We start from the raw sequence: 24,435 nt of genomic DNA, 5'->3' as shown, positions 1-24,435 counted from the left end.
TTCATAGCAGCTTCCTGCTAGCTATCTGTTTTACACATGAAAAGTGAAAGCATTAGTTGCTCAGTTGTCTGACTCTTTGCGACCCCATGGATTGTAGCCCACCAGGCTCTTCTGTCTATGGGATTCTCCAGGCATGAATACTGGAGTGGGCTGCCATTCCCTTCTCCAGGGGATCTTCCCAACCCAGGGATCGAACCCATGTCTCCTGCACTGCAGGCAGATCTTCACCATCTGAGCCCCCACACGGTAGTGTATATACGCCAATGCTACTCTCCCAGTTTGTCTCCCTATTTTATTCTGATGCAAATGTTCTGGGGACGTCTCCTTGAGAAGCACTGGCCCAGGACTTCTTACTGCCGAGAGGTCTTTTTGTCAAAGCTAGTAAGATGTGGTTCTAGGTTAGGGTTCTCAGCAGAACATAGCTGAGAGTGAAGAGTAAGGGCCGCTGGCCATCATGTGTGCTCGTGGATGGAATGGTCTGGCGGCGCTGAAGAGCAGCAGCGGTCCTCAGTGCCCTGTGCTGCCTGGGTCACTGGGTCCCCACTGAACTGGAACTGTCTGTTGGCTCCGTTTCTTTTTCCCATTAGGCTTGAAGGCAGGGACCATGTCTTTTCTGTCTGTACTCATAGCACCTAATACCACGCTCGGTAAAACTTTTGTTTAAGACTGAATCAGTGAATGAATTGACAGATGAATGAATGAATAGGGTTGAGATTCTTCACAAATAAAGACACAGCCAAAGGTTTCTCACTTAATAGCTTAACCAACCTTGGGAAATATAACCAGTAGAGGCTGATGTCCCTGTGTGTGAGTCTATGTTTTTAAATGTCCTGTTGCTTTTTCCTTTTAAGTTTATGTAGGAGTTGAAGTGCTGTCCATGGGGTTGCTAAGAGTCGGACATGACTGAGTGACTTCACTTTGACTTTTCACTTTCATGCATTGGAGAAGGAAATGGCAACCCACTCCAGTGTTCTTGCCTGGAGAATCCCAGGGATGGGGGAGCCTGGTGGGCTGCCGTCTATGGGGTCGCACAGAGTTGGGCACGACTGAAGTGACTTAGCAGCAGCAGCAGGAGTTGAAGACGTGCAACAGCTCCAGATGTGGGCTGTGCCTCACAATCATCCAGGGGTTTTACCTCTTATTGACTGTTTCGGTTTTAAGTGAAAAAGTATTATATACACTTGGTATAAAGAAAATCTGTCTGATCCCGGTGGGCTACAGTCTGTGGGGTCACAAAAAGTCGGATACAGCTGAGTGACTAACACTTTCCCTTTCAGCCCCCTGTGTGCCTCCCCAGAGCCGCACACGCCTGCCCGTGTCTGCGGCACTCTCTCCAGGTGTGTGCTATGCACCTGCAGGTGTGTGGGCCTTATCCTTTCTCACACGAAAGAAAGTCACATGCTATAAATATCACGCCGCATTTCTTTTTTTTTTTCAGTTAACAATACATCTTAAACATGGTTCCAGATTAAGACGCACAGATCTGCCTGATTATTACAATGGCTATGGGTGCTCAGTTGCTCGGCCGTGTCTGACTCTTTCCGACCTCATGGACTGTAACCCATCAGGCTCCTCTGTCCATGGGGTTTCCCAAAGAATACTGGAGTGGGATGTCATTTCTTTCTCCAGGGGCTTTTCCTGACCTAGGCATTGAACCTGGGTCTCCTGCATCTCCTGCATTGGCATGCGGTTTCTTTACCACTGCGCCACCCCATGGGTTATGGTCCACGGGATCGCAAAGAGTTGGATGCAACTGAGCAACTGAGCACCTGTAGGCATTATAATAATTAGGTGGATGGCTATGTGTGGTACCAATCTGTCTATCTATCCATTCTCTCTATCATCTGTCTACCCTGTCTGTAATCTATTATCTGTTTCTCCTGTCATTTACCTGTCCCCTGTCTATTATCTATCGTTTGTCTATCTCTCCATCTATCTTTCTAGTAAGCCATTGCTGTTATCAGCAATGTTGCAGTGAAGATCAGTGAATGGATTTCTTTGAATGCATGAGCCAGTATGTGTATGACAGATTGGTAGAGGTGGTATTCCTAGGTCAAAGGGATAGTGCATTTCAAATTTTGCAAAGCTGCTCTCCACAGAGCCTGCACCAATTATGTTCACCAGTGTGGACGACATTGCCTGTATCCCCCCCACATTTTTGTTGGTTCAATTTTAAAAACAAAAATTCTGAGGCCCTCATACATCTATTGCCTTTAAACCTTTCAAGACCAGCTAAGGGATATTCCTGTTTTTAAAGCTCCTAAACTGAGATATTATGAATATTTTCATGTCATGCTATTTCATGGTTCCATGATTCTGATGCAGAACATCCATGAATCTGCTTTTGGGAATCATAGATTGATGCCTAGAATCCTGTGTGTACCTGGACTAAACATCAACTCCCATGGTCCTGAGGCTCCTCTCTGTTTATAAATACACGGTGAAGAAAAGGGGAACTAGTTTGGGTTGAAAATAATGTGCTAGAACCTTTTAGTTTGCACTTCTCCTTCTTCTGCCTTTCTGTGTTTTGTGTTTGAGTCTCAAGTCTCCTTTTTTTTCCTGGATGAATCATTTGGGGGCTATTTCTTTTCCCCATAGGTTCACAAAGATGTACTTTAAACATGTACTCTTTGAGGACACGTTATTTGATGAGTGCTATTTTGAGGATGTTACATCGACTGATACCTATTTCAAAAACTGCACCATTGAATCGACCATCTTTTATAACACAGGTAAGAGCGTGAACAGGGTAAGCTTAGTGTCTAGAAATTGTCCGACTGCTCAGCCATAAGCTTTAGGAATAGTAAAGTATTCACTGGTGTGTGTGCTGAGTCTTGGGTTCTTGCCCCAGGCAGGGCACAAAGAAGTTGCCATGCCAAAGATCTCACGTAAAATAGAAATAGAAGCACTGGGCAAGTGTTCTGATCTCAACAAGTGTATGCTCAGGGTCTTTGGTAGGAACAAATTATGACCCAGATTAAAAAAAAATAGCATTCCAAGAGGGTTACATTTTATGCCTGAAGTGCATTCTTGAAGACTTAGCATAATTTGAAACTTATAAAATTCTCACGATAATACATGAAAAGGAAAAACTGCATCTTTTCAAGCTTCATGCATGAAATAAGATAAGAATATTTTAAAATTACACCATTTCAGACTTCCATGATTAAAAAAAAAACACAAAATTCCACCTCTCTCTCACTCCTCATTATTTTTACTGCTCTCGTTATGAATTAATACCAAGTGGAGCTGGGTTACAAGGAAACTAACTAAGCTTTACCAGGGGCTTCACCGATACTGTCTCAAGTAAGAAATGTAGCAACATCCACATCTTACAACTAAGGAAACAGAGGCTTAAGCAACTTACATTAAGGCCACAGATAACAAGTGGGGGAAGCTTGGCTTCATCCCTTAATTGTTAAGCTGTAAAGTCTGTGAGGCTTCCTCTGAAATACTTGCATTGTGTCCGGATCAGTGCTTTCTCCCTGGCATTGGCACCATGGCACAGTTTAATGCGAGAACATCTTTTTCCCCTTCATGATGCCAATCTCAAGCAATTCAATATCTGGTCTCTAAATATCCCTTGGTCTTTAAATAGTCCATATGGAACTTAAAAAAATATTGGGGAGTTTTGTACATTTCATCTTTGGCATATCTTTTATTTTTTTCTTCTTTCAATGTCAGCAAGTACATTTTATTTATGTAAAATATTTTAGGAGTTTCCAAGATAAAATCTGCTATTTCATTAAGGTTATATGTATATATATATAATTCTATGAATATATATATTCACAGAATTTAGTGACACTTAAGCCCAAGTAACTTTATGTGTCTGTATACTTTGTATGTATGAACTATATATATATATATAGGCTTCCCAGGCGGTGCTAGTGGTAAAAAACCCTCCTGCCAGTGCAGGAGACATAAGAGCCACAGGTTCAATCCCTGGGTCAGGAAGATCCCCTGGAGGAGGGCGTGGCAACCCACTCCAGTATTCTTTCCTGGAGAATCCCTTTGGACAGAGGAGCCTGGAGGGCTATAGTCCATAGCGTCGCAAAGAGTTGGATAACACTGGAGCAACTTAGCACACACACACGCACTATATATGTTTATATGTTCCCACACACCACGATATGACACAGATGTTCATACACACTACACACAATTCACGAACATATATACACTACATACCGGCACCCATTATATATACACAGGTGCAATCAAGTCTGCGTGTTCACATTTATACGTGTGTGTAGAGACATGGCCAACATATCAATTCATTTAGTAGGGTCTGTGCTTACTAGTCTTCCTAGCATTTAAGAAAGCTATAACACTTATATATGATTATTGCAAAAATTCAAACATTAGGAAGGACGCAGAGTTGAAATAAAGCTTTGTTTCCATCTGGCACTTGATTTCTGATAGTGTTTCCTCTTTTTCCAGAGGGAGCTGCTATGTAACAGTGTCCTTGCAAACCTTTTGTTTATTTACATAGGTAATATACATGTTTGTTTAAAAGTAAATTGATTATATAGCTCATATTGTTGTGACATTTGCTTTTTTAAACTTAATATGCCATAGATATGCAACATCTAACGTGGTAGGTGAGTGAGTGAGAGCTCAGTTGGGTCTGACTGTTTGCGACCCCCATGAACTGTAGTCCGCCAGGCTCCTCTGTCCACGGGATTTCCCAGACAGGAATGCATGCCCTCCTCCAGGGGATCTTCGTGACTCAGGGGCTGAACCCAGGTCTCCTGCATCTCCTGTATTGGCAGGTGGATTCTCTACCACTGTGCCATGTGGGGAGATTGGAATTTTGCAAACACTTGTAGTCATGAAATATCAGAGCTGGGAAGCAGTGGACATCATTAGGTGTTTCCTCCGACTTTCTAGGCAGAAGCTCAGGGGGGTTAACGAGGGCCAGCCACTGAGCCAGTTCCCAAACCCAGGTTTGTGGAGAGCCTATATAGTGATGTTTCTTCTAGAACAGCTGATGTTAGAAGGTACCAGAGAACATGAAACTGGTTCCAAAGCAAATGCTTATTATTACTTTTTAAGACTTTATTTTTTTTAAAGAAAAGTTTTGGGTTTACAACAAAATTAGAAGAAAGATACAGGAATTTCCATATGCTGCCTAGTCACATACCATAGCCTCCGCCATTATCAACATCCCCCACCAGGGTGGTACCTTTGTTATGATGAATGAACCTACACATCATCACCCAAAGTCCATAGTTCACGGTAAGGTTTATTCTTTTTTTGCATAGTAAGGCTTTTGTTTTTAAATTTTAAAGTTTTGAATCGGAGGATAACTGCTTTACGAAGCTGTGCTGGTTTCTGCTGCACAACAGCCTGAGTCAGCTCCATGCGTGCATACGTACCTTCTCTCCCGAGCCTCCCTCCCACCACCCCGCCCTCTAGGTCAGCCCTGAGCCCTGAGCTGAGCTTCCCGTGCTGTCCAGCGCTTCCCACAGCTCCTGTCTCACACGTGGTGGCGTGTATATGTCAGTGCTACCGTCCAGTTTGTCCCCTTCCCCCACCCCCGGTCCATACGCCCATTCTCTGCATCTGTGTCTCTGTTCCCGCCCTGTGAATAGGTTCATCTGTAGCATTTTTCTAGATTCCACATACATATTAGTGCATTCATTTATGAAGCACCTGCCACAAAAGAGTAAATTAGAATTTAAAATTCCACACTCCACATTTTCCCTCTTTCCTCACACATTTCTGCCAAAGCTTCTAAATCTCAAAGTTTAGTTACAGATAGGAACAGACTTCCAGAGCAATAGGTGGAGGGAAAGGTCTTTATTCTTGGTGTTGGCCATTCAATGGGCTTGGATACATGGATAATATGCATCATTGTAACATCATGCAGAGTATTTTTACTCTACCTAGTCATCTATTTCCTGCCTAACCTCCACAACCACTGAGCCAGTGGTGTTTATTTAGAAGCATGCTCAGGTTTTTGCAAGGGCGTTGGAGTGACTGGCTCAATCTGGACCCAGTTCTCTGGTCATTTGCCTCTTGTAAGCTGGGAATCCTTGAAGGAGTACCCCAGGCAGGGTGGGCCTCAGTGTCATATTGTTGATCCAAACAGGGCTGTTACCTGACTTGAAAGATGTTCTACTTGCACATGTCCCTCAGTGAATGTTCATTTCATTTCTCCTTGCTTAGAGAAACTTACACAAGTTGTTACATTTTTAAAGAGTTCTTGCTACATCCCCACCTTGCCCCCTGTTGGTACTGTTGTCGTTCAGTTCCTAAGTCACGTCTGACTCTGACTCTACGATCCCGTGGACTACAGCACGCCAGGCTTTCCTGTACTTCACTATCTCCCAGAGTTTGCTCAAATTCACATCCATTGAGTTGGTGATGCCATCCAACCATCTCCTCCTCTGTCGCTCCCCTCTCCTCCTGCCCTCAGTCTTTCCCAGCATCAGGATCTTTTCCAGTGAGTAGGCTCTCCACATCAGGTGGCCAAAGTATTGGAGTTTCAGCTCCAGCATCAGTCCTTCCAATGAGTATTCAGGATTGATTTCCTTTAGAATCAACTGGTTTGATCTCCTTGAAGTCCAAGGGACCCTCAAGAGTCTTCTCCAGCACCATAACTTGGAAGAATCTGTTCTTTAGCGCTCAGCTTTCTTAACGGTCCAACTCTCATATCTGAACAGGACTACTGGAAAGACCATAGCTCTGACTATACAGACCTTCGTCCACAAAGTGACGTCTCTGCTTTTAAATATGCTGTCTAGGTTTGTCATCACCACGTGTTTCCTTGACTTTGTCTGATGGCCAGGGGGTGGTGCTGCCTGCCCAAGGAAGGGGAGTAACTCCAATCCCTGCCTCCGCCCCCAGTCTCCCCAGCACTCTCCCCCCTCCATCCCTGTTTCACATGAGCCACATGTTTCCTTCTGTCTGCAGACCTCTATCAACATAAGTTCATCAACTGTCATTTTATCAACGTCACCTTTCTGGAGCAGAAGGAGGGCTGCCACATGGACTTAGAGCAAGACAACGACTTCCTGATTTACCTCGTCAGCTTCCTTGGCAGTCTGTCTGTCTTGCCTGGGAACATCATTTCTGCCCTGCTCATGGACAGAGTCGGAAGACTCAAGATGATTGGTGAGTTGTCAGGGATGTCATGTCTGTATTCTACTGGGCTAGGGCAGAGGCTTAAAGTGGAGGGAAAGCAGTGGGATTTCCCTTTTTCTTTTTCAAGAAAACTTGCACAGGAAACCACGGAGGTAAGATGGATTCTGCTGGTATAGAACCAAGTCTGCAAAACCCCAGGGCACCTTGGAGATCTCTGAGATCCGTAGTCCAGGTCAGGCACAAGCCTTCGTTTCCTGATTCAGCAATTCTATTAGCACTTTAGTAGGATGTTAAATGGCAACACTCCAGTGTTCTTGCCTGGAGAATCCCAGGGACAGGGGAGCCTTGTGGGCTGTCTCTGGGGTCGCACAGAGTCGGACACGACTGAAGCGACTGAGCAGCAGCAGCAGCAGCAGCAGGGTGTTAAATACGTCTGCTGTACCCACTTTGTATTCCTCTTGGTGGAAAAATACACTAAAATGCTTTTAAATGAGCATCAGTTTCATTTGATCATCTTAGATGAATCTCGTTACTTTTTATTATTTAATAGTAATAACATTCTGGCTTTGGAGTTGGACAGGCTCATGTTGGAATCCAGTCTTTGACTTTGGACATGTTGCTTTACCTCCCTGGGCCTCATTTTATAGATAAGTAGACTTATGATGAGCTGGCAGGGGTTCGTGAGAATTTAACACAGTGCACCCAAAGCATCTCCTAGCGCTCGGTGCATTGCAGGTTCTCATGTCTGCCTTGCTTCATTCTGCCAGATTTGCAGCAGTTTGTTACCAAAACACAAGCCAGGCATGGTGAACAAGAAACAAAATATATATACACCCAGAGCCAGGGTAAACGTGGGGCTTCCCAGGGGGCACTAGTGGTGAAGAGTCCACCTGCCAGTGCGAGATATGCAAACGATACAAGTTCAATCCTTGGATCGGGGGTGGGAGGAGGAATGGCAACCCAATCCAGTATTCTTGCCTGGAGAATCCCATGAACAGAGGAGCCTGGCAGGCTACAGTCCATGGGGTCACGAAAGAGTTGGACACGACTGAGCGACTGAGCACAGCACAGGGAAAATGTATACAGGAGAATATGGTCAAGGGGCTTCCCTGGTGGCTCAGTGGTAAAGAATCCGCCTGCCGATGCCGGAGACATGGGTTCAGTCCTTGGTCCAGGAAGATCCCACATGCCCTGAGGCAACTAAGTCCATGCACCACAACTGTTGCGCTTGTGGTCTAGAGCCTGGGAGCCACAACTACTGAAGCCTGTGTGCCTAGAGTCTGTGCTCTGAAACAGAGAAGCCTCCGCAGTGCAAAGCCCTCACACTGCAATGAAGAGTAGCTCCCGCTGTCGCAGCTAGAGAAAAGCCCACGCAGCACCGAAGACTCAGCACAGCCAAAAATAAATTAATAAAATTATTAAAGAAAGAATATGAGTCAAGGCCAGGGGAGGGGAAGCAGACAGTATGCTGATACACATGCCATGAGTTCGGCCCCAGGGATGTAGTTGTCAGGGAAAATTAATTCCAAGATCCTCAAAGGACACAAAATAAATTGCAGAGTCTCTTTGTCAATAAGTAGTTGCATGGATATTTAGAATGGTGAGCCCAAGACATGCCTGTGGTTTCTGCTTTTTAATCTCGTCGAGATGATGGTGATGTCTCAGGCATAGCAGATTGAGCTGTGTCCTCTTCAGCCACAGTGTTCTGGTTAGACCCGAAACCTGATGCGGGAAGATGGTGGCTTATCAACTTCTGTGATGTCTGTGCCCAGCTCGGTGTCTGCCACTGAGTCATGGCTGAGTCGCACTGTGGGACCGACAGAATCAGCGAAGATGACCTCTTTCCTGGATGAGTTGGAGGCACCAGGTTTTTCAGCAGGAAGGTCCTGCAGGGTGGCGTGGTGTCAGAGACTGGCGGCTGGGAGTCAGCTGGCCATCTTGGCCCTGGCTTTGTGAGTCTGCACGACTTCCTCGACTGCTCTGAGGTTCTCTTCCACGAAGGTTAAAATAATACCTGTTTGCTCCAGTGAGAGTAAGTGTGTGACACGTCTGCCACTGGCCCTTTTTTTAAACTTTGGAAATATTAGTATGTAATGAGCTAGACAAATAGCATGTTTCAAGCAGTCTCCGTCGGTCTGTGTAATAACAACCTAGAGAAGAAAAACAGGCGATGGAAGCCATACATTTTTACTTGGCACTTGAACTAAATCAATTGGAGTGGCTCTGACAGGTCTATTTTTATGGGAAAAAACCCCACGGTTTTGGAGAAGAAAAGAGCAATCTTCATACAAGAAAGTGAATTTCTTGTTCTTTTTTTAAAAAAATGATTTATTTATTTATTTTTGGCGGTGCTGGGTCTTTGTTGCTGCACACAGAGCAACAGGGCCTGGGGGCTGCTCTCTAGTTGCGGGGCGCAGGCTTCTCATTGCAGCGGCTTCTCTTGCTGCAGAGCGCGGGCCCTAGGATGCCTGGGCTTCAGGAGCTGTGGCTTGTGGGCTCGGTAGTTGCCTCTCCTGGGGTCTAGAGCACAGGCTCAGTAGTTGTGGCACATGGCCTTAGATGCTCCATGGTTTTGGGTATATTTCTGGACCAAGGATCGATTCTGAGTCTCCTGCATTGGCAGGCAGACTGTTTACCACTGAGCCACCAAGGAAGCTCTCTCATAAGGTACTGAATGTATTTCCCTGTCCTATACAGTAGGACCTTGTTTATCCATTCCATATATAATAGCTTCAGGTAAGTAATATTTTTCTTAATTTAAAAATTTCTTTGTTTATTTTATTTTCCGCTATGCTGGGTCTTTGTTGCTGCCTGCGGGCTTGCTCTGGTTCTGGAGCGCAGGGGCTGCTCTCTAGCTGTGTGCGTGGGCTTCTCATTGCAGTGGCTTCTCTTGTGGCAGAGCATGGTCTCTAGGGCCCGAAGACTCCATAGTTGTGATGGAAAAGTTTAGTTGCCCTGAGGCATGTGGGGTCTTCCTGCACCGAGGACCGATCCCGTGTCCCCGGCCTTGGCAGGTGGATTCTTAGCCACTGCACCACCAGGGAAGTCCCCGGGAAGTGGATTTCTATCACAGGTCTTTTAAGTCCTAGGGTTGAATAGTGAATTCTGTGTCAGCTCCGAAAGAGTTCCTGGGAGATGAGGGTGGATGAAGGGTTGGGGGCAAGGGGGTGCCCCTGTGAACGAGAATGGACCGCCCCCCTCAACCAAGGGTGCAGGGAGGGCTGACCACAGGGAGCAGGCGGGGCAGGGAGACAGCACATATTCTTTCCTTCTCCATGGAGTCTCTTCTTGTCATCACGAATGCATCCCAGCTGAAAATAGAGTTCTCCAATGCTAACTAGTCGTACTCCCCAAACTGGATATCTGCAGCTAATACTTACCATTCATCATTCTTTATATGTTGTTCAGTCACTCAGTCGTGTTCAGCTCTTTGAGATCCCATGGATTGCAGCATTCCAGGCTTCCCCGTCCTTCACTATCTCCTGGGATTGGCTCAAACTCGTATCCATTGAATCAGTGATACCATCCAATCATCTTGTCCTCTGTCGTCCCCTTCTCCTCCTGCCTTCAAGCTTTCCCAGCATCAGAGTCTTTTCTAATGAGTCAGTTCTTTGCATCAGGTGGCCAAAGTATTGGATCTTCAGCTTCAGCATCAGTCTTTCCAATGAATATTCAGGGTTGATTTCCTTTAGGATTGACTGGTTTGATCCCCTCACTGTCCAAGGGACTCTCAAGAGTCTTCTCCAGCACCACAGTTCAGAAGCATCAATTCTTTGGCACTCAGCCTTCCTTATGGTCCAACTCTCACATCCATACATAACTACGGGAAAAACCATAGCTTTGACTATATAGACCTTTGTCTTCATATTTTCATCTTTTACTAATGTCTGTTTCATTTCTGAGCAAGACTGTTAAAAGCTCATACAGTGTTCTTTTTGTATCTTTAGAAAAAGGTCTGGTGTACAGAGTATCAACTGCTATATTCTCAGGGCCCAGTACCTACCCGGTACTCAGTTAATGTCTCGATGTGATGTGGAGTGATCTGTTTTGAAATTGCCTTTCCCAAAACCCTCAGACAACCCCCAGTCAAGTCTGCTGGAGCATCATTTGTCCTGCTTACTCTGCCACTGTGCCCTCTTCGGGCCAGAATTGTGCCTTGTTAACAGCAGAGAAGAAACTTTTCCTGATGAGCCTGTTATTCCTCATTTATTCAGTTTAATAAACATTAATTTGTCCAGGACAGTTCTCCACCAGGCTGTGTGGTCAGCAATGGGAATACGATGCTAATTGAGACAGACAGCATCCTTGTGCTTAAGGAAAAAATGATCTGTTGGAGAGATAGACATAAACTAGAAATTTCATTGAACTAACACTTAGGAAGTGCTTATTAGAGGTCAGATTTTGTTCCAGGCATTTTGTAAATATTAATATATTTAACCTTCACTGTAACCCTGTGATGGGGAAAGTGAGACAGCTCAGGGAGGTTAAGTGTCTGACTCAAGATCACACAGGGGCAGCTGGGGTTGACCTCAGGCCTCTCCAAAACAAGGAGAATAAGGACTAATGATGAGAGTGGAAGAACTGGGGGCCAGGGGGATCTATAGTGGGAAGACTCAACATAGTCAATCCTAAAGGAAATTAACCTTGAATATTTATTGGAAGGACTGTTGCTGAAGCTGAAACTTTAGTACTTTGGCCACCTAATGTGAAAAGCCAGCTTACTGGAAAAGACCCTGATGCTGGGAAAGATTGAGGGCAGGAGGAGAAGAGGGGGACAGAGGATGAGATGGTTGGATGGCATCAATGACTCAATGGACATGAGTTTGAGCAAACTCCAGGACATACTGGAGGACAGAAGAGCCTGATGGGCTACAATCCAGCGAGTGGGGGGAGGGGGTCTCAAAGAGTCGGATATGACTTAGCAACTGAACAACAGCAATGGTTCCCTATGATTTCTTTGATGATAATATTTTGTGTTCAATAAACATTGTACACCAAAGCCCACGGCTGGCCACTTTGAGCAATGCATGCATGTTGACGATACGGTTCTCAGGGCACTTGTGGTCCAGTAGATAGCAGTCTCCTCCCACTCTAGTTCTCTCCTCACTGTTGGAAAGAGGTTAGCATGCTACCCAGCCACAGCCCTATCCTTCCCCAGAATCAGCAGAATGCAGGTGGACAGTTACCGTCCCCCAGCTCGTCAGCAGGGTTTGGCATGAGTCTCAGCGGCTCCGGGTCTGATGGCGAGGCTCCAGGCACAGGCACCCCCCCTACCCCACCCAGGGAGGCACTTGCAGGGGAGGCCAGACCAGCATTCTGGTTCCTTCGCAACCTGAAGAACTCCCTCCTCCAGGCTCCTGATCCCTGGTGGGGACTCCTCTCTGTTTCCCAGCTGGTTGGTTGGGACCTGCTTATTTTCTTCCTTTCTGCCAACTATTCCCACCGTATTTCCTGACATACTCTTGATCCCTGCCTTGCACCCACTCAAGACTTCCCCAGCTCTTCTGGGCTGGATGTATTGAATTTGGGTAGGGTGCGACTTAGCCTTCTTTCAAGGGGATCTCTTGTTATTAACTGTATCACCCAGAGTCCTGGTGGGAAAAGGAATTCACCCAAGGTAGTTCTGGTGAAGACTGTATGATGGAGCAGCATTTAAATGTGTGGGCAGGGTTATGGGGATAGATGAGGTTGATGAGACCCCCAGATACTAGTGACAGTGGGCAGCAGGCTCTATCTCCAGGGACAGAGGGAGAAAACAGCAGTAACTGAACCCAGAGAGAGCTAGAACCAAGGAGGAGGAGGCATCCAGGAGAAACTATAGTCCTGGAGGGATGGAACATTTGCCCCAGAAAGGGCTTATAAAGCAGGCTGGGAACTGGCATGAAATACCCCGAGCCCTTTCTCCCTGCAACTGACAAGGGAGCCAGCTGCAGGCATGCCGTCCTCAGGGGTTAGCTTCCTGGGGCACAGGGCAGGGCTGAGGAGGGTAGCTTAGATATCCGGGATGCAGATGGTATACATAAGAGTGCGCAGCGGGGCTCTTGATCAGGTGTTCTTCTGTAACCCGTGTCCAGTTGAACTTGAGCTCCGTAAGAATGGAGTCTTAAAAAAAAGATGATTGCCTATGCTCTGTGACAGCCTGGAGGTGTGGGATGGGGAGGGAAGTTGGGGGAGGTTTAAGAGGGAGAGGACATACGTATGCTTGTGGCTGATTCGTGTTGATGTGTGGCAGAAACTGTCACTATATTGTAAAGTAATTATCCTTCAGTTAAAAATTAAGGGGCTTCCCTGGTGGCTGGGTTGGAAAAATCTCTGGGAGAAGGCAAAGGCTACCCACTCCAGTATTCTGGCCTGGAGAATTCCATGGACAGTCTATGGGGTTGCAAAGAGTCGGACAAGACTGAGCGACTTTCACTTATACTGCTGGCTCAGCTGGTAAAGAATCTGCCTGCAATGTGGGAGTCCTGGGTTTAAAAATTTTTTCATTTATTTATTTATTTTTGGCTGTACTGGGTCTTCGTTGCCATGCCGGCTTGTCTCTAGGTGCGGCGAGGGGGAGCTCCCCTCTTGTTGTGGAGCACGGGCTCTAGGGCAACAGGCTTCAGTATTTGTGGCTCCCAGGGGCTCTGGAGCAGGGCCTCAGTTGCCCTGTGGCCTGTGGGAGCTTCCTGGGATCAGGGACTGAATCCGTGCCTCCTGCATTGGCAGGCAGATTCGTTACCACTGAGCCATCGAGGAAGTCCCAAGAATGGAGTCTTCTGACATTGATGAATTTCAGGCACCTTAGGAAGTCTGGCATATAATAGTTTCTAAACTAATATCCACCCTCTCTGCCTTGTCTTCAGTTACTCTGGGCTGGACAGTACTCAGTTCAGTTCAGTTCAGTCGCTCAGTCGTGTCCGACTCTTCATGACCCCATGAACCGCAGCACGCCAGGCCTCCCTGTCCGTCACCAACTCCTGGAGTCCACCCAAACCCATGTCCATAGAGTCGGTGATGCCATCCAACCATCTCATCCTCTGTTGTCCCCTTCTCCTTCTGCCCTCAATCTTTCCCAGCATCAGGGTCTTTTCAAATGAGTCAGCCCTTTGCATCAGGTGGCCAAAGTATCAGAGTTTCAGCTTCAACATCAGTCCTTCCAATAAACACCCAGGACTGATCTCCTTTAGGGTGGACTGGTTGGATCTCCTTGCAGTCCAAGGGACTCTCAAGAGTCTTCTCCAACACCACAGTTCAAAAGCATCAATTCTTTGGTGCTCAGCTTTCTTCACAGTCCAACTCTCACATCCATACATGACCACTGGACAGTACTAGGGAGGGAGAATCTCGAAATCCTTCCTGGGGGCTCATTCTGGTGACATGACCCATGCAGAAGGCTCTAATTCCATGGCTGGGGTGCCATGTGGGGGTCCAAGCTGTGTTCTCTGTGTGTGGAGATGAACCTGCTTTTGCAGGTGTTGTCTGACTTGGGTTTCATGTTTCTTTCTCCTCTGATCTCCCTGGGCAGGTGGCTCCATGCTCATCTCGGCCGTCTGCTGCTTCTTCCTGTTTTTCGGCAACAGTGAGTCTGCGATGATCGGCTGGCAGTGCCTGTTCTGCGGGACCAGCATTGCCGCCTGGAACGCGCTGGATGTGATCACAGTGGAGCTGTATCCCACCAATCAGAGGTCAGCTCCTCCCTGTGCTTCCCTTGGGACTTGCTTGGGCTTCTTTAGCTAGGAGTCAGCCTGCCCCGAGATCCTCCACCGCGGCCGTCTTGGTCTTCTTGGAGTTCAATGGACCAAATGTCTCTTGGGTTGTTGAGTTTTTCTTGCCCAGAGGCTGGCATAGGCCTGGGCTTGGGAAGGCTAAGGCTTGATAGAGTGGGTTGGATGGCAAGATGTAAAGGACCAGGGCAAACCTTGTCCAGGAGAGAGGAGCCAGGGCCAAACCTATGTATGTGCCACCCAAAGGGAGGTGAGAACAGGCCTGCCAGTGGGACATGAAGGAGACAGGGGACAAGCTGGACAGACAAAGTGTGGAGCAGAAATAAAGGTGGCATGAGGCACGATGGTTAGGATTTGCAGAGAATATGGCAGGAACGCGCAGCGTTTATTTTCTTTCATGCACACTCTTTAGGAAGAGGTCTGATTTAAAGGCATAGAGTCAAGGCCCATTGCTTAGCAGGTAGTTTCTTCTCATGGAGGGGGAATTTTTTTCTTCTGTGGATTTTTTCTTTATTTAATAGATAAGTTACACAGACAGTGTAAAATCAGACAGTGAAAAAACAAGATTTACAATGAAAAGTTCAATCTTTCTTCCACCATAGGCTGCTAGTTCCGCTCTCAGAAGCAGCAATTGCTACCAGTTTCTCGTGTACTTGTTAGAAATATTCTTTGCATGAATGGGAATGCATGTGTGTATGTGTTTGTGTGTGTATGTGTTTGTGTGTTTTGCTACCATCTCTGTGTGTATGTTACCATCCCACCCTTTAAAACCAAGATGAGAACATGCTAACATTCTATGCCATGCTTTATTCTCACAGGCATATATTTTGGAGATTGTTCCATGTCACTTTCTCCGTATTTTAAATGGATTCATAGTATGTGGAGGGGGGATTTTTCAGGACTGCATGTGAGTGGCTCTTGGGCCAGAAATAAGTGTGAAGTGGTGTGGAAGGCAAGTAAATGCAATTCTGCAGAAAATAATGATATTCCCAAGATTGACGACAGAGGTATTGGATTACAGATAGCTATGGAAAAGCACAGAATACTGTATTTGAAACCTCTTCTGTTAATCAAAGAACTTCTATTACAAAAAATAAGAGGTGGAAAGTTACTGTTTCAGTGATATGTGGTTTTAAATCCAGGGAACCTAAGGGAATTAAACAAAGAGAGTAATAGAAACAATAAAATAATTTGGTAAAATGGTCAATAATAAAACTGACATAAGAATTTATAGATCTTCAAAAAGATCAAATATTAAAAATAAAATGAAATTCATTAATAATGGAAGAAATCATAGAATATTTTAGAATCCATTTGATGAGAAAACTGAAAAGCTTATGTGAAGAAATCATAAAACTTTACTGAGAGATATAAAATAAAACTTAAATATATGTCAATATGTATCTAAGAAGATTTAACCTCACAAAAATGTTAAGTATTTTTCAGCTTTTGAAGCATTCATTCACAACTCTATGAGATTTTTTTTTTCCCACCCTGGGAAACTCGAAAAAAATGACTGTAAAGTTTATTTGGAGAAATACACATATGAAAATATCCAAAAAATTCTGAAAACAAAAAGACTGGGGTTGGAGTTGGCAAAAATGGATAAAGATAAAGTGTGGTATGATTACAGAAAAAATGTAAAAAGAATTTAAAGTAAAAATATATATATTCTTTATAAACTTGTGGTATGAAATACAGACAGTTTACTTAATTTGGGGCGGACTAGTGCTCAGAACATGGGCTTCTAAGGTGGCTTAGTGACTTGTAAAGAAAGCTATGACAAACCTAGATAGCATATTAAAAATCAGAGACATTGCTTTGGTGACGAAGGTCTGTATAGTCAAAGCTATAGTTTTTCCAGTAGTCACATATGGATGTGAGAATTGGACCATAATAAAGGCTGAGCGCTGAAGCATCAATTGATGCTTTTGAACTGTGGTGTTAGAGAAGACTCTTGAGAGTCCCTTGGATTGCAAGGACATACGACCGATTGATCCTGAAGGAAATTAACCCTGAATATTCATTGGAAGGACTGATGCTGAAACAGAAGCTCCAGTACTTTGGCCACCTGATGTAGAGAGCCATCTTATTGGAAAAGACCCTGATGCTGGGAAAGAGTGAAGGCAGGAGGAGAGGGGACAACAGAGGATGAGATGGTTGGATGGCATCACTGACTCAATCACCATGAATTTGAGCAAACTCCAGGAGGTGGTGAAGGACAGGAAAGCCTGGGGTACTGCAGTTCATGAGGTCGCAAAGAGTCAGACACGACTGAACGACTGAAAGACAACCAATTCAGGAGACGCGCAAGTCAAGGGTTCAATCCCTGGGTTGGGGAGATCCCCTGGAGAAGGAAATGGCAACCCAATCCAGTATTCTTACCTGGAAAATTCCAATAGTGCTTAGAGTATTGCCTGTATACATAAATGGAGTCAGAAGACAATTGATGGTTAACAGTAGTTATCACTGGGAAGTGTGGTTAATACCATTTAGGATTAGGTTCTGCCATGAGTGAGAGACTCCAGATATTAATAAGACAGACGTAGGAATTCCGATAGGAACTGAGGGCTCTTTTTATCTTGTTTCTTCCTCTTTCATGACCTCAGTCATGGTCTGCAGTGAGACCGTCTACACTCCAGGAAGCAAGATGGAAGGAAAAAGGACTCTTTAAAAATAAAACAAAACAAAACTTTTTATTTTATTTTGGAGTGGTTTTTCCTATGGTCATGTATGGATGTGAGAGTTGGACTGTGAAGAAGGCTGAGCACCGAAGAATTGATGCTTTTGAACTGTGGTGTTGGAGAAGACTCTTGAGAGTCCCTTGGACTACAAGGAGATCCAACCAGTCCATTGTGAAGGAGATCAGCCCTGAGATTTCTTTGGAAGGAATGATGCTAAAGCTGAAACTCCAGTACTTTGGCCACCTCATGTGAAGAGTTGACTCATTGGAAAAGACTGATGCTGGGAGGGATTGGGGGCAGGAGGAGAAGGGGATGACAGAGGATGAGATGGCTGGATGGCATCACTGACTCGATGGACGTGAGTCTCAGTGAACTCCGGGAGTTGGTGATGGACAGGGAGGCCTGGCGTGCTGCGATTCATGGGGTCGCAAAGAGTCGGACACGACTGAGTGACTGATCTGATCTGATACCCACTCCAGTATTATTGGGCCTCCCTGATAGCTCAGTCAGTAAAGGGCCTGCCTGCAATGTGGGAGACCTGGGTTTGATCCTTGGGTTGGGAAGATCCCCTGGAGGATCCCTGGAGAAGGGCGTGGCAACCCACTCCAGTATTCTTGCCTGGAGAATCCCATGGACAGAGGAGCCTGGCCGGCTACAGTCCATGGGGTCACAAAGAGTCGAACATGACTGAGCAACTAAGCACACAGCACATAGCCAATTAGCAATGCTGAGATAGTTTCAAGTGAATAGCAGAGGGACTCAGCTATTCATTTACATGTATCCATTCTCCCCCAAATGCCCCTCCCATCGAGATGGCCACATGACATTGACCAGAGTTCCCTGTGCTATGCAGTTGGAAAAGACCACTCTTGACGTCTCTTAAGGAAGTTTCTCAGAAACTGCCACTTGTACTTATATCCCATTGGCTTCAACTTACTCACATGGCTAAGCTCAGAAGCACAGGAGTCTGGGAAATAGAGTCTTATATCTGGAGATCTGCTATTTAGGCAGAACTGTTTTTGCCTCAAGAAGGTAGAGGAGTTATTAATGGGGAACACTTACACTTTCTGCTTCATCCTTTTTCATTCTTGCAATATGTCACAATACTCAGGTACTTGTGTGCAGGCTAAGTTGCTTCAGTCGTGTTTGACTCTTTGTGACCCCCATGGAAGCGGCCTGCCAGGCTCCTCTGTCCATGGGATTCTCCAGGCAAGGACGCTGGAGTGGGTTTCTATGCCCTCCTCCAGGGGATCTTCCTGATCCAGAGATCAAACCTGCCTCTCTTATGTCTCCTGCATTGACGGGTGGGTTCTTTACCACTAGCGCCACCTGGGAAGCCTGTGAATAACTCAAGTTGGAAGGAAATACTCCAAAATGTTAATAATGGTGATTCCTTGCAGTGGTGAAGTTACAAATTCTTGCATCTTTATGTTATTCTGTATTGCCAAATTAGGCTAAAATAAGAATGTGTTACTTTGATATTTAGGGGAAAAAATTCCCTCCCACACCTTCACTATACTTCTTTATTCTTCTTCTTCTTATTATTATTTGCTTGAGGGATTCACTCCGACAGGGTTTTTATTTTTTATTTTTTTTGAAAAAGCTTTTTATTTCGTGTTGTGGTAGAAAAGAATGTGTTGATTAGAAAGCAATGTTGTAGTTGCAGGTGAACAGCGAGGGGACTCAGCAATACTTACACATGCATCCATTCTCCCCCAGACTTCCTCCCGTCCAGGCTGCTCTCTACTTCTTTAGCAAGGGAAAGAAAGAACCCAGTCCCACACATCTAAGGCGGTCTAGTTTGTATCCTTCAGAATGGTTTACTTTCTCCTTCTTTTACAGGGCAACAGCCTTTGGCATCCTCAACGGATTATGCAAATTTGGCGCCATCCTGGGAAACACCATCTTCGCTTCTTTCGTTGGGATCACCAAAGTGGTCCCCATCCTTCTGGCGGCCACTTCTCTCGTTGGGGGTGGCCTGATTGCTCTTCGACTGCCAGAGACTCGAGAACAGGTCCTGATGTGAACCACCTACCAGGGAAAGGAAGTGTTGGAAGAACCCCGTCTGGGAACCTCAGCGGTGCCCTCAATTCCTGTCTGTCACTGTCTGGTGGACACCTGGATAGCGCAGGAGGAAAAGTTGAACTTGTGACCCCTAGCTTAGCACCCATTTCTGCTGTCTGTATGTTTGTAACTCAGGTGACTGATTTGGGGGTTTCCTGAGCTGTCCTCCCGTAGAATCTCAGAACTCCATGCTTGGCTTCTAGTGTCCCCAGCCCAAGGAGGAGAGCACCCCCCAGTGGGAGCACACACTAAGCAAGGGGTGTGTATTTCTGCAAGTAAGGTACAAGGACTTTCTTGCATTTCAAAATGAACTTGAGAAACACTCACGTTCCTCCGTAAAGTTCCTCGGAGCCCAAGGACTTAACAAATGGACTTGGTGGGGAAGTTGAGTCATCATCTGAATTCTGAAGTACATATGATACATATATTTTTGCAGTTAAAGTGTTACTTCTCATAGTTTCCATTTGAAAATTGGCACAATAGCATTGAAGATACTCTGATATAGGAAACCAAATATTTGAGCAATATCTGTAGAAATCTATGTCACCCCCTCCAAGAGTCCTAAGTTTTCCATGATGATTAGGGGGTAAATTGAAGAATAATATTTATTCCTATTTTGATCTAGTCAAAAACACTTAAGGGCATAGGCATTCTCTAAACTAACTTTGTACATAATTGTCTTTGGGTTTCATTTGCAGAAATGGTGTCTGCAAATATTTGCCAGCATTTAGCCATATTTGGAGAGGAGTTGGTGTTTGAGGTCCCAGGAAATTGGGGCTGATGGAGTGAAGTGCAAGCACAATTTCTTATAGCCATTTAACTTGCTGGCAGGAGGATGCACTTCATGAACTCACATTCCACTGTTCATCTCGTTCTGGCTCTTTTCTTCTCGTGGGGGAGGAATTATTTCCTCTCTTACATAGACTGCTGGTGAAACGCAAGCTCACCATCGTCCATCCTAGCATTTGACGTGCCTGCTCCCCCAGAGGCAACACGGGAAGTGTTCCGTGGCTCCTGCCATCGTCTTTGTAGGCAGGAATGAGATGTGGTGGGCATGGGGGATGGAGGGTGGGGTGGGGAAAGGCAGCCGCAGGCCTTCAAAGTATAGACTTGGCAGTGAGACACGACCGTGTTTATTATAATGGTCAGACCCATGGAAATCTACTCTGTGTGTCTCAGTTCTGCTTCTTTTTGAAGCAGACATTGGCATGGGAGTTGGGGAGCGCAGGGGTTGTCATATCTGTTTTTCTTCAGTCCTCACAAGGAACACTTTCCTGAGGTCTAGCATGAAACGTGAATGGGAGTGGGGTGGGGGTGGGGTGAGGAACTCAGGACAAACTGCTTCGGCAAAGGTCAGTAATAGATTGAAGTCTTGAATCCATGGAAAAAGAACAACTGTTTCACCCATCAGAACCGTCTTTCGTGGAAGGGACTGTGAGCTATAAGCCCTGGGTCCTGGAGGTGAACCCTGAGGCCAGATGGATGTCAGTCTGCAAGAACTAGCCCTTTGATCTGTGATGCTTTCAATTCTATAAAGTGCCAGGCTTTTGCTACCAGAAACCTCAAAAATTTAAAGAAGAATAAAGATGGCAGCATTGAGTGTATTTTCTGTTTTGGAGACACACTTAGGCCCCGTGATAGCTTCCAGCCATCCTTTGGTTATACTCTGGGATAGAAGGTGGAGAGGAGAAAGAGTAAATTCCTGGCACCTCTCTATCCTGGATCTGCGATCAGTTTTAATGATGAAAAGGTTTTCTTTGCTTCTCTCGTCCACTGATAATTGGATCACCATTTTTTTTTTTTCTGTGCAGGGAAGGAAGACTCATCGACTTTGGTTTGATATCCTGACTCCCCCAGATGTGTAAATGTATCATTGTGTATTAGTGTTTCTCTCAGTTTGTTACAGGAGTTACCTAACATCAGTGCTACATCAATAATAAGAGAATCAATGTAACATAGCTGTAATATACTTGCTTGTGATACAAAATACACTGGCTAGGTTCATAAAAGAGAACGGTGTAAATTGGGATTACTACCTCCCTTATAACATGATTTTTCAGTGGGATAGTACAATTTGATGAACAGTTAGTTACTGCTTAAGAAATTTTTAAGGCAGCAAAAGCCTGCATTTCTAGTTAGGATGGATCTTGTAAATCTAAAGCCTGATTCTTTTTTGAGTGTTGGGATGGCTGTGACGATTTGGGGTAAACTCCGTTTGATTCCCAAGTTTTCACTTCTGCATTATCCTTATGGCTCCATACACCAACCATCTAGCCAACCAAGGGCAATTCGCATCCCATCCATCACCAAGGCCTTTGTAGAGGTACAGTCATGCTCTGCAGACTTTTCCCACGCAAGATTGTCTGGCACTGGGACCTGGCCACTTCTTAAATGCTGTCACTCCTGCTGAGATAAATGCATCTTTAAAAATAGTCCCTTTGGCAGGTCATTGGGGAATAATGTACAGCATTCCTGGCCAGGCGCTTCTTCTTCATTTCACATTCTACCCTGAGAAACTCCCTATGGCATTCGTGGAGAATCAGAAGGATGAGCTGTCCCTCGTTGAGCAAATCTGTTCGCAGTTCATGATGTACTTTTATGATGCCCAGTTTGGGAGGAGTTGCTTTTAATGGTCTCAGCTGTACTGTGTCATCTCTTGATGCTGATTTCTCGATCCTTTGTTTTACTGGAAATAAATAGTGAAAGGGGTGTGCCTACTTGTGACGTTTATAGCGCACGACCCTGAGGTCATGTAATAAATAATCTCTTTCCCAGGGTTTCCTGGCCCCTTGTATTAGTTCATTAAAAATAATAATAAAAGTAATTGTAATCAAGCCTTAAAGAACTGAGACTAAAGATTATTTCTAGACTCTGAAGTCTCTTCTGGAATCTTTGACTGGATGTGCTGACGGGATGCTGACAATCATTTCCTTCTTATGCTGCCTGTGGGGACCTTGAGAGCTTAAATGATGTGACCAAGGTGACACGTAGTGCTTGCAGTGGTTACAAGTGGGTTGCAAGTTGATCTAGTTCTGGACCAGTTGCTCACTGATATTACTACAGAGTCTCCCATAGTCTTCGAGGAATGGGAAAATATGACCAACACTTACCTGGGAACTATTCACTGAAAGTCCACTTGATTGCTTTACCTAGAAAAAGTGGAAGGACCAGTATAAACATGAAAGGGTTTAGAGTATAGTCATGGACACACAGGCTCCAACCCTGGGTCGATAAGATCCGTAAGATCGCCTGGAGAAGGAAATGGCAACCCGAGCCAGTATTCTTGCCTGGAAAATTCCATGGAAAGAGGAGCCTGGCGGGCTACAGTCCACGGGGTTGCAAAGAGTTGGCCATAACTGAGTGACTGAGCAAGCATGCATTCAGTCATTCATTTTGTTTATTCAACAAATCCTTACTGAGCCCCTACTGTGTGCCAGTCTCCACACTCAATTCTGGGGATGCAGAACTGAAAGCCATGGCCAGTGTGGCTGCTTTGTAATCTGATTATTAGGAACAGACTTCTGCCTTTCAGCTGCTCAGTTTTCAGTGCTGTTTCCATCATCAAAGCTGCCTCATTGACTGAGATAGCTGTTGGAGCACCGGCCCTCACACCCACAATTCGGTGGGAAGCACAAGGAAAGGCAATAGGCGAAGGGGCCACACTTCCCAGCTGAGGCAGCCTTTCTTGGACCTGCTGTCCCAGATGCCCTTTCTGGTGGTTTCCACAAGTATGTCATGGACTTCCCTTCGCTGCAGGGGAGGCTGGGAAATGCCACCTTTACCTGGAAACATTGCCACGTGTCCTCCAAATTGAATCTTGGCACTAAGGGAGAAAAAGAGAAGGGAGAGGTGGATAATGCTTCTTAAACCTTAGCATGTGTCAGAATCACCTGGGGGTGGTGGGGGGAAGGGACGGGTGGCAGTTAAAACTCACACTGCTGAGCCCCACCCCATCTGGGGTGGGATCTGAGAATTTGCGTTTTTGACCAACTCCCAGGTGGTCAAAAGTCCTTAGATGGCCTCAGTCCTTGGATCATATTTAGAGCAGTATCAACAATTTGCCAATTTGATTTGTTGGAGAAGTTCTATTGTACTGATCATTTAAAATTTGCCCAAATCAGAAAGAAACTCTCAAAACTAGAAGCCATGAAAAAATGATTGCCATCATCCTCAAGTTCAGGGACAATCAACTGGGGGCACTGCATTAGTAACTGATGGCTGTCCATGAAGCGATGGCTAGATATGAACTTGATCAGCGACAGTCAACCTGAACTTGGCATGGAAATATCTCTAGAAAAAGGCGAAGAGATTTCTTTGGAAAAGAGAAAGACTGATATGAAGAATTCCTCCACTTAGACTTCATCCAACATGTATTTGCAGAATGGTTACGTGTGTCCCACGCTCTACAAGGCCCCCGCCTCTAAGTGACTGTCCCCATGTTCTAAGTCTGGGCTTTTGCAGGTAGCTGAGTCATGCTTCGGCACAGCCCTAAGAACTGTGTGGAAATAAATCACATGAAACCTTTGCATTTGAGGCAAGCTTAAAACACATTTTATTTAATTTGCAGAAGCACGGTGGGGAGATTTATATGCATAGCTTTTGTGACAGCACTGAAGTTTCTGAAAAGATTGATGATGAGCTGAAACAAAGACTAGAGCTATCCACAAAAGTAAATGGAGAAGTAAATGGTGCTATATAGTGCTATATAGTTGTTAATTACAGGATGAGCAGGGGATGTGCTCAGCAGGATGGTAGTAACACACTCTGGGAGATTCGAGCCATGAGCTGGGCAGTGAGGACTCTTCACTATGTCCCCTGAAAGGACATGCTTGGCTATCCATTCACTTCTGGCCCTGCTGGCTTCAAATGTCTTCGAATTTCAGGGACCA

The 24,435-nt window shown here is 45.4% G+C and overlaps 1 protein-coding gene across 5 annotated transcripts in view; it reads left to right on the top strand.

The window, feature by feature from the left end:
• Positions 1 to 22,380, top strand: part of SV2B (synaptic vesicle glycoprotein 2B) — a 258,548-nt gene extending 236,168 nt beyond the window's left edge. For all 5 annotated transcript variants that reach the window (XM_061394311.1, XM_061394313.1, XM_061394308.1 and 2 more), the window contains 4 exons: positions 2,599 to 2,732; positions 6,922 to 7,122; positions 14,600 to 14,759; positions 19,325 to 22,380. In XM_061394311.1, coding sequence (XP_061250295.1) covers positions 2,599 to 2,732; positions 6,922 to 7,122; positions 14,600 to 14,759; positions 19,325 to 19,508 — 679 coding nt within the window. In that variant the 3' untranslated portion in view covers positions 19,509 to 22,380. The remainder of the gene's footprint in view (positions 1 to 2,598; positions 2,733 to 6,921; positions 7,123 to 14,599; positions 14,760 to 19,324) is intronic.
• The last annotated feature ends 2,055 nt before the right edge of the window (positions 22,381 to 24,435 follow it).

This window comes from Bos javanicus, chromosome 21 (assembly GCF_032452875.1).
Source record: "Bos javanicus breed banteng chromosome 21, ARS-OSU_banteng_1.0, whole genome shotgun sequence".
Taxonomy (NCBI): Eukaryota; Metazoa; Chordata; class Mammalia; order Artiodactyla; family Bovidae; genus Bos; species Bos javanicus.
Note: the sequence above shows the minus strand (reverse complement) of the source record. Positions and strands in the feature narration are given on the sequence as shown.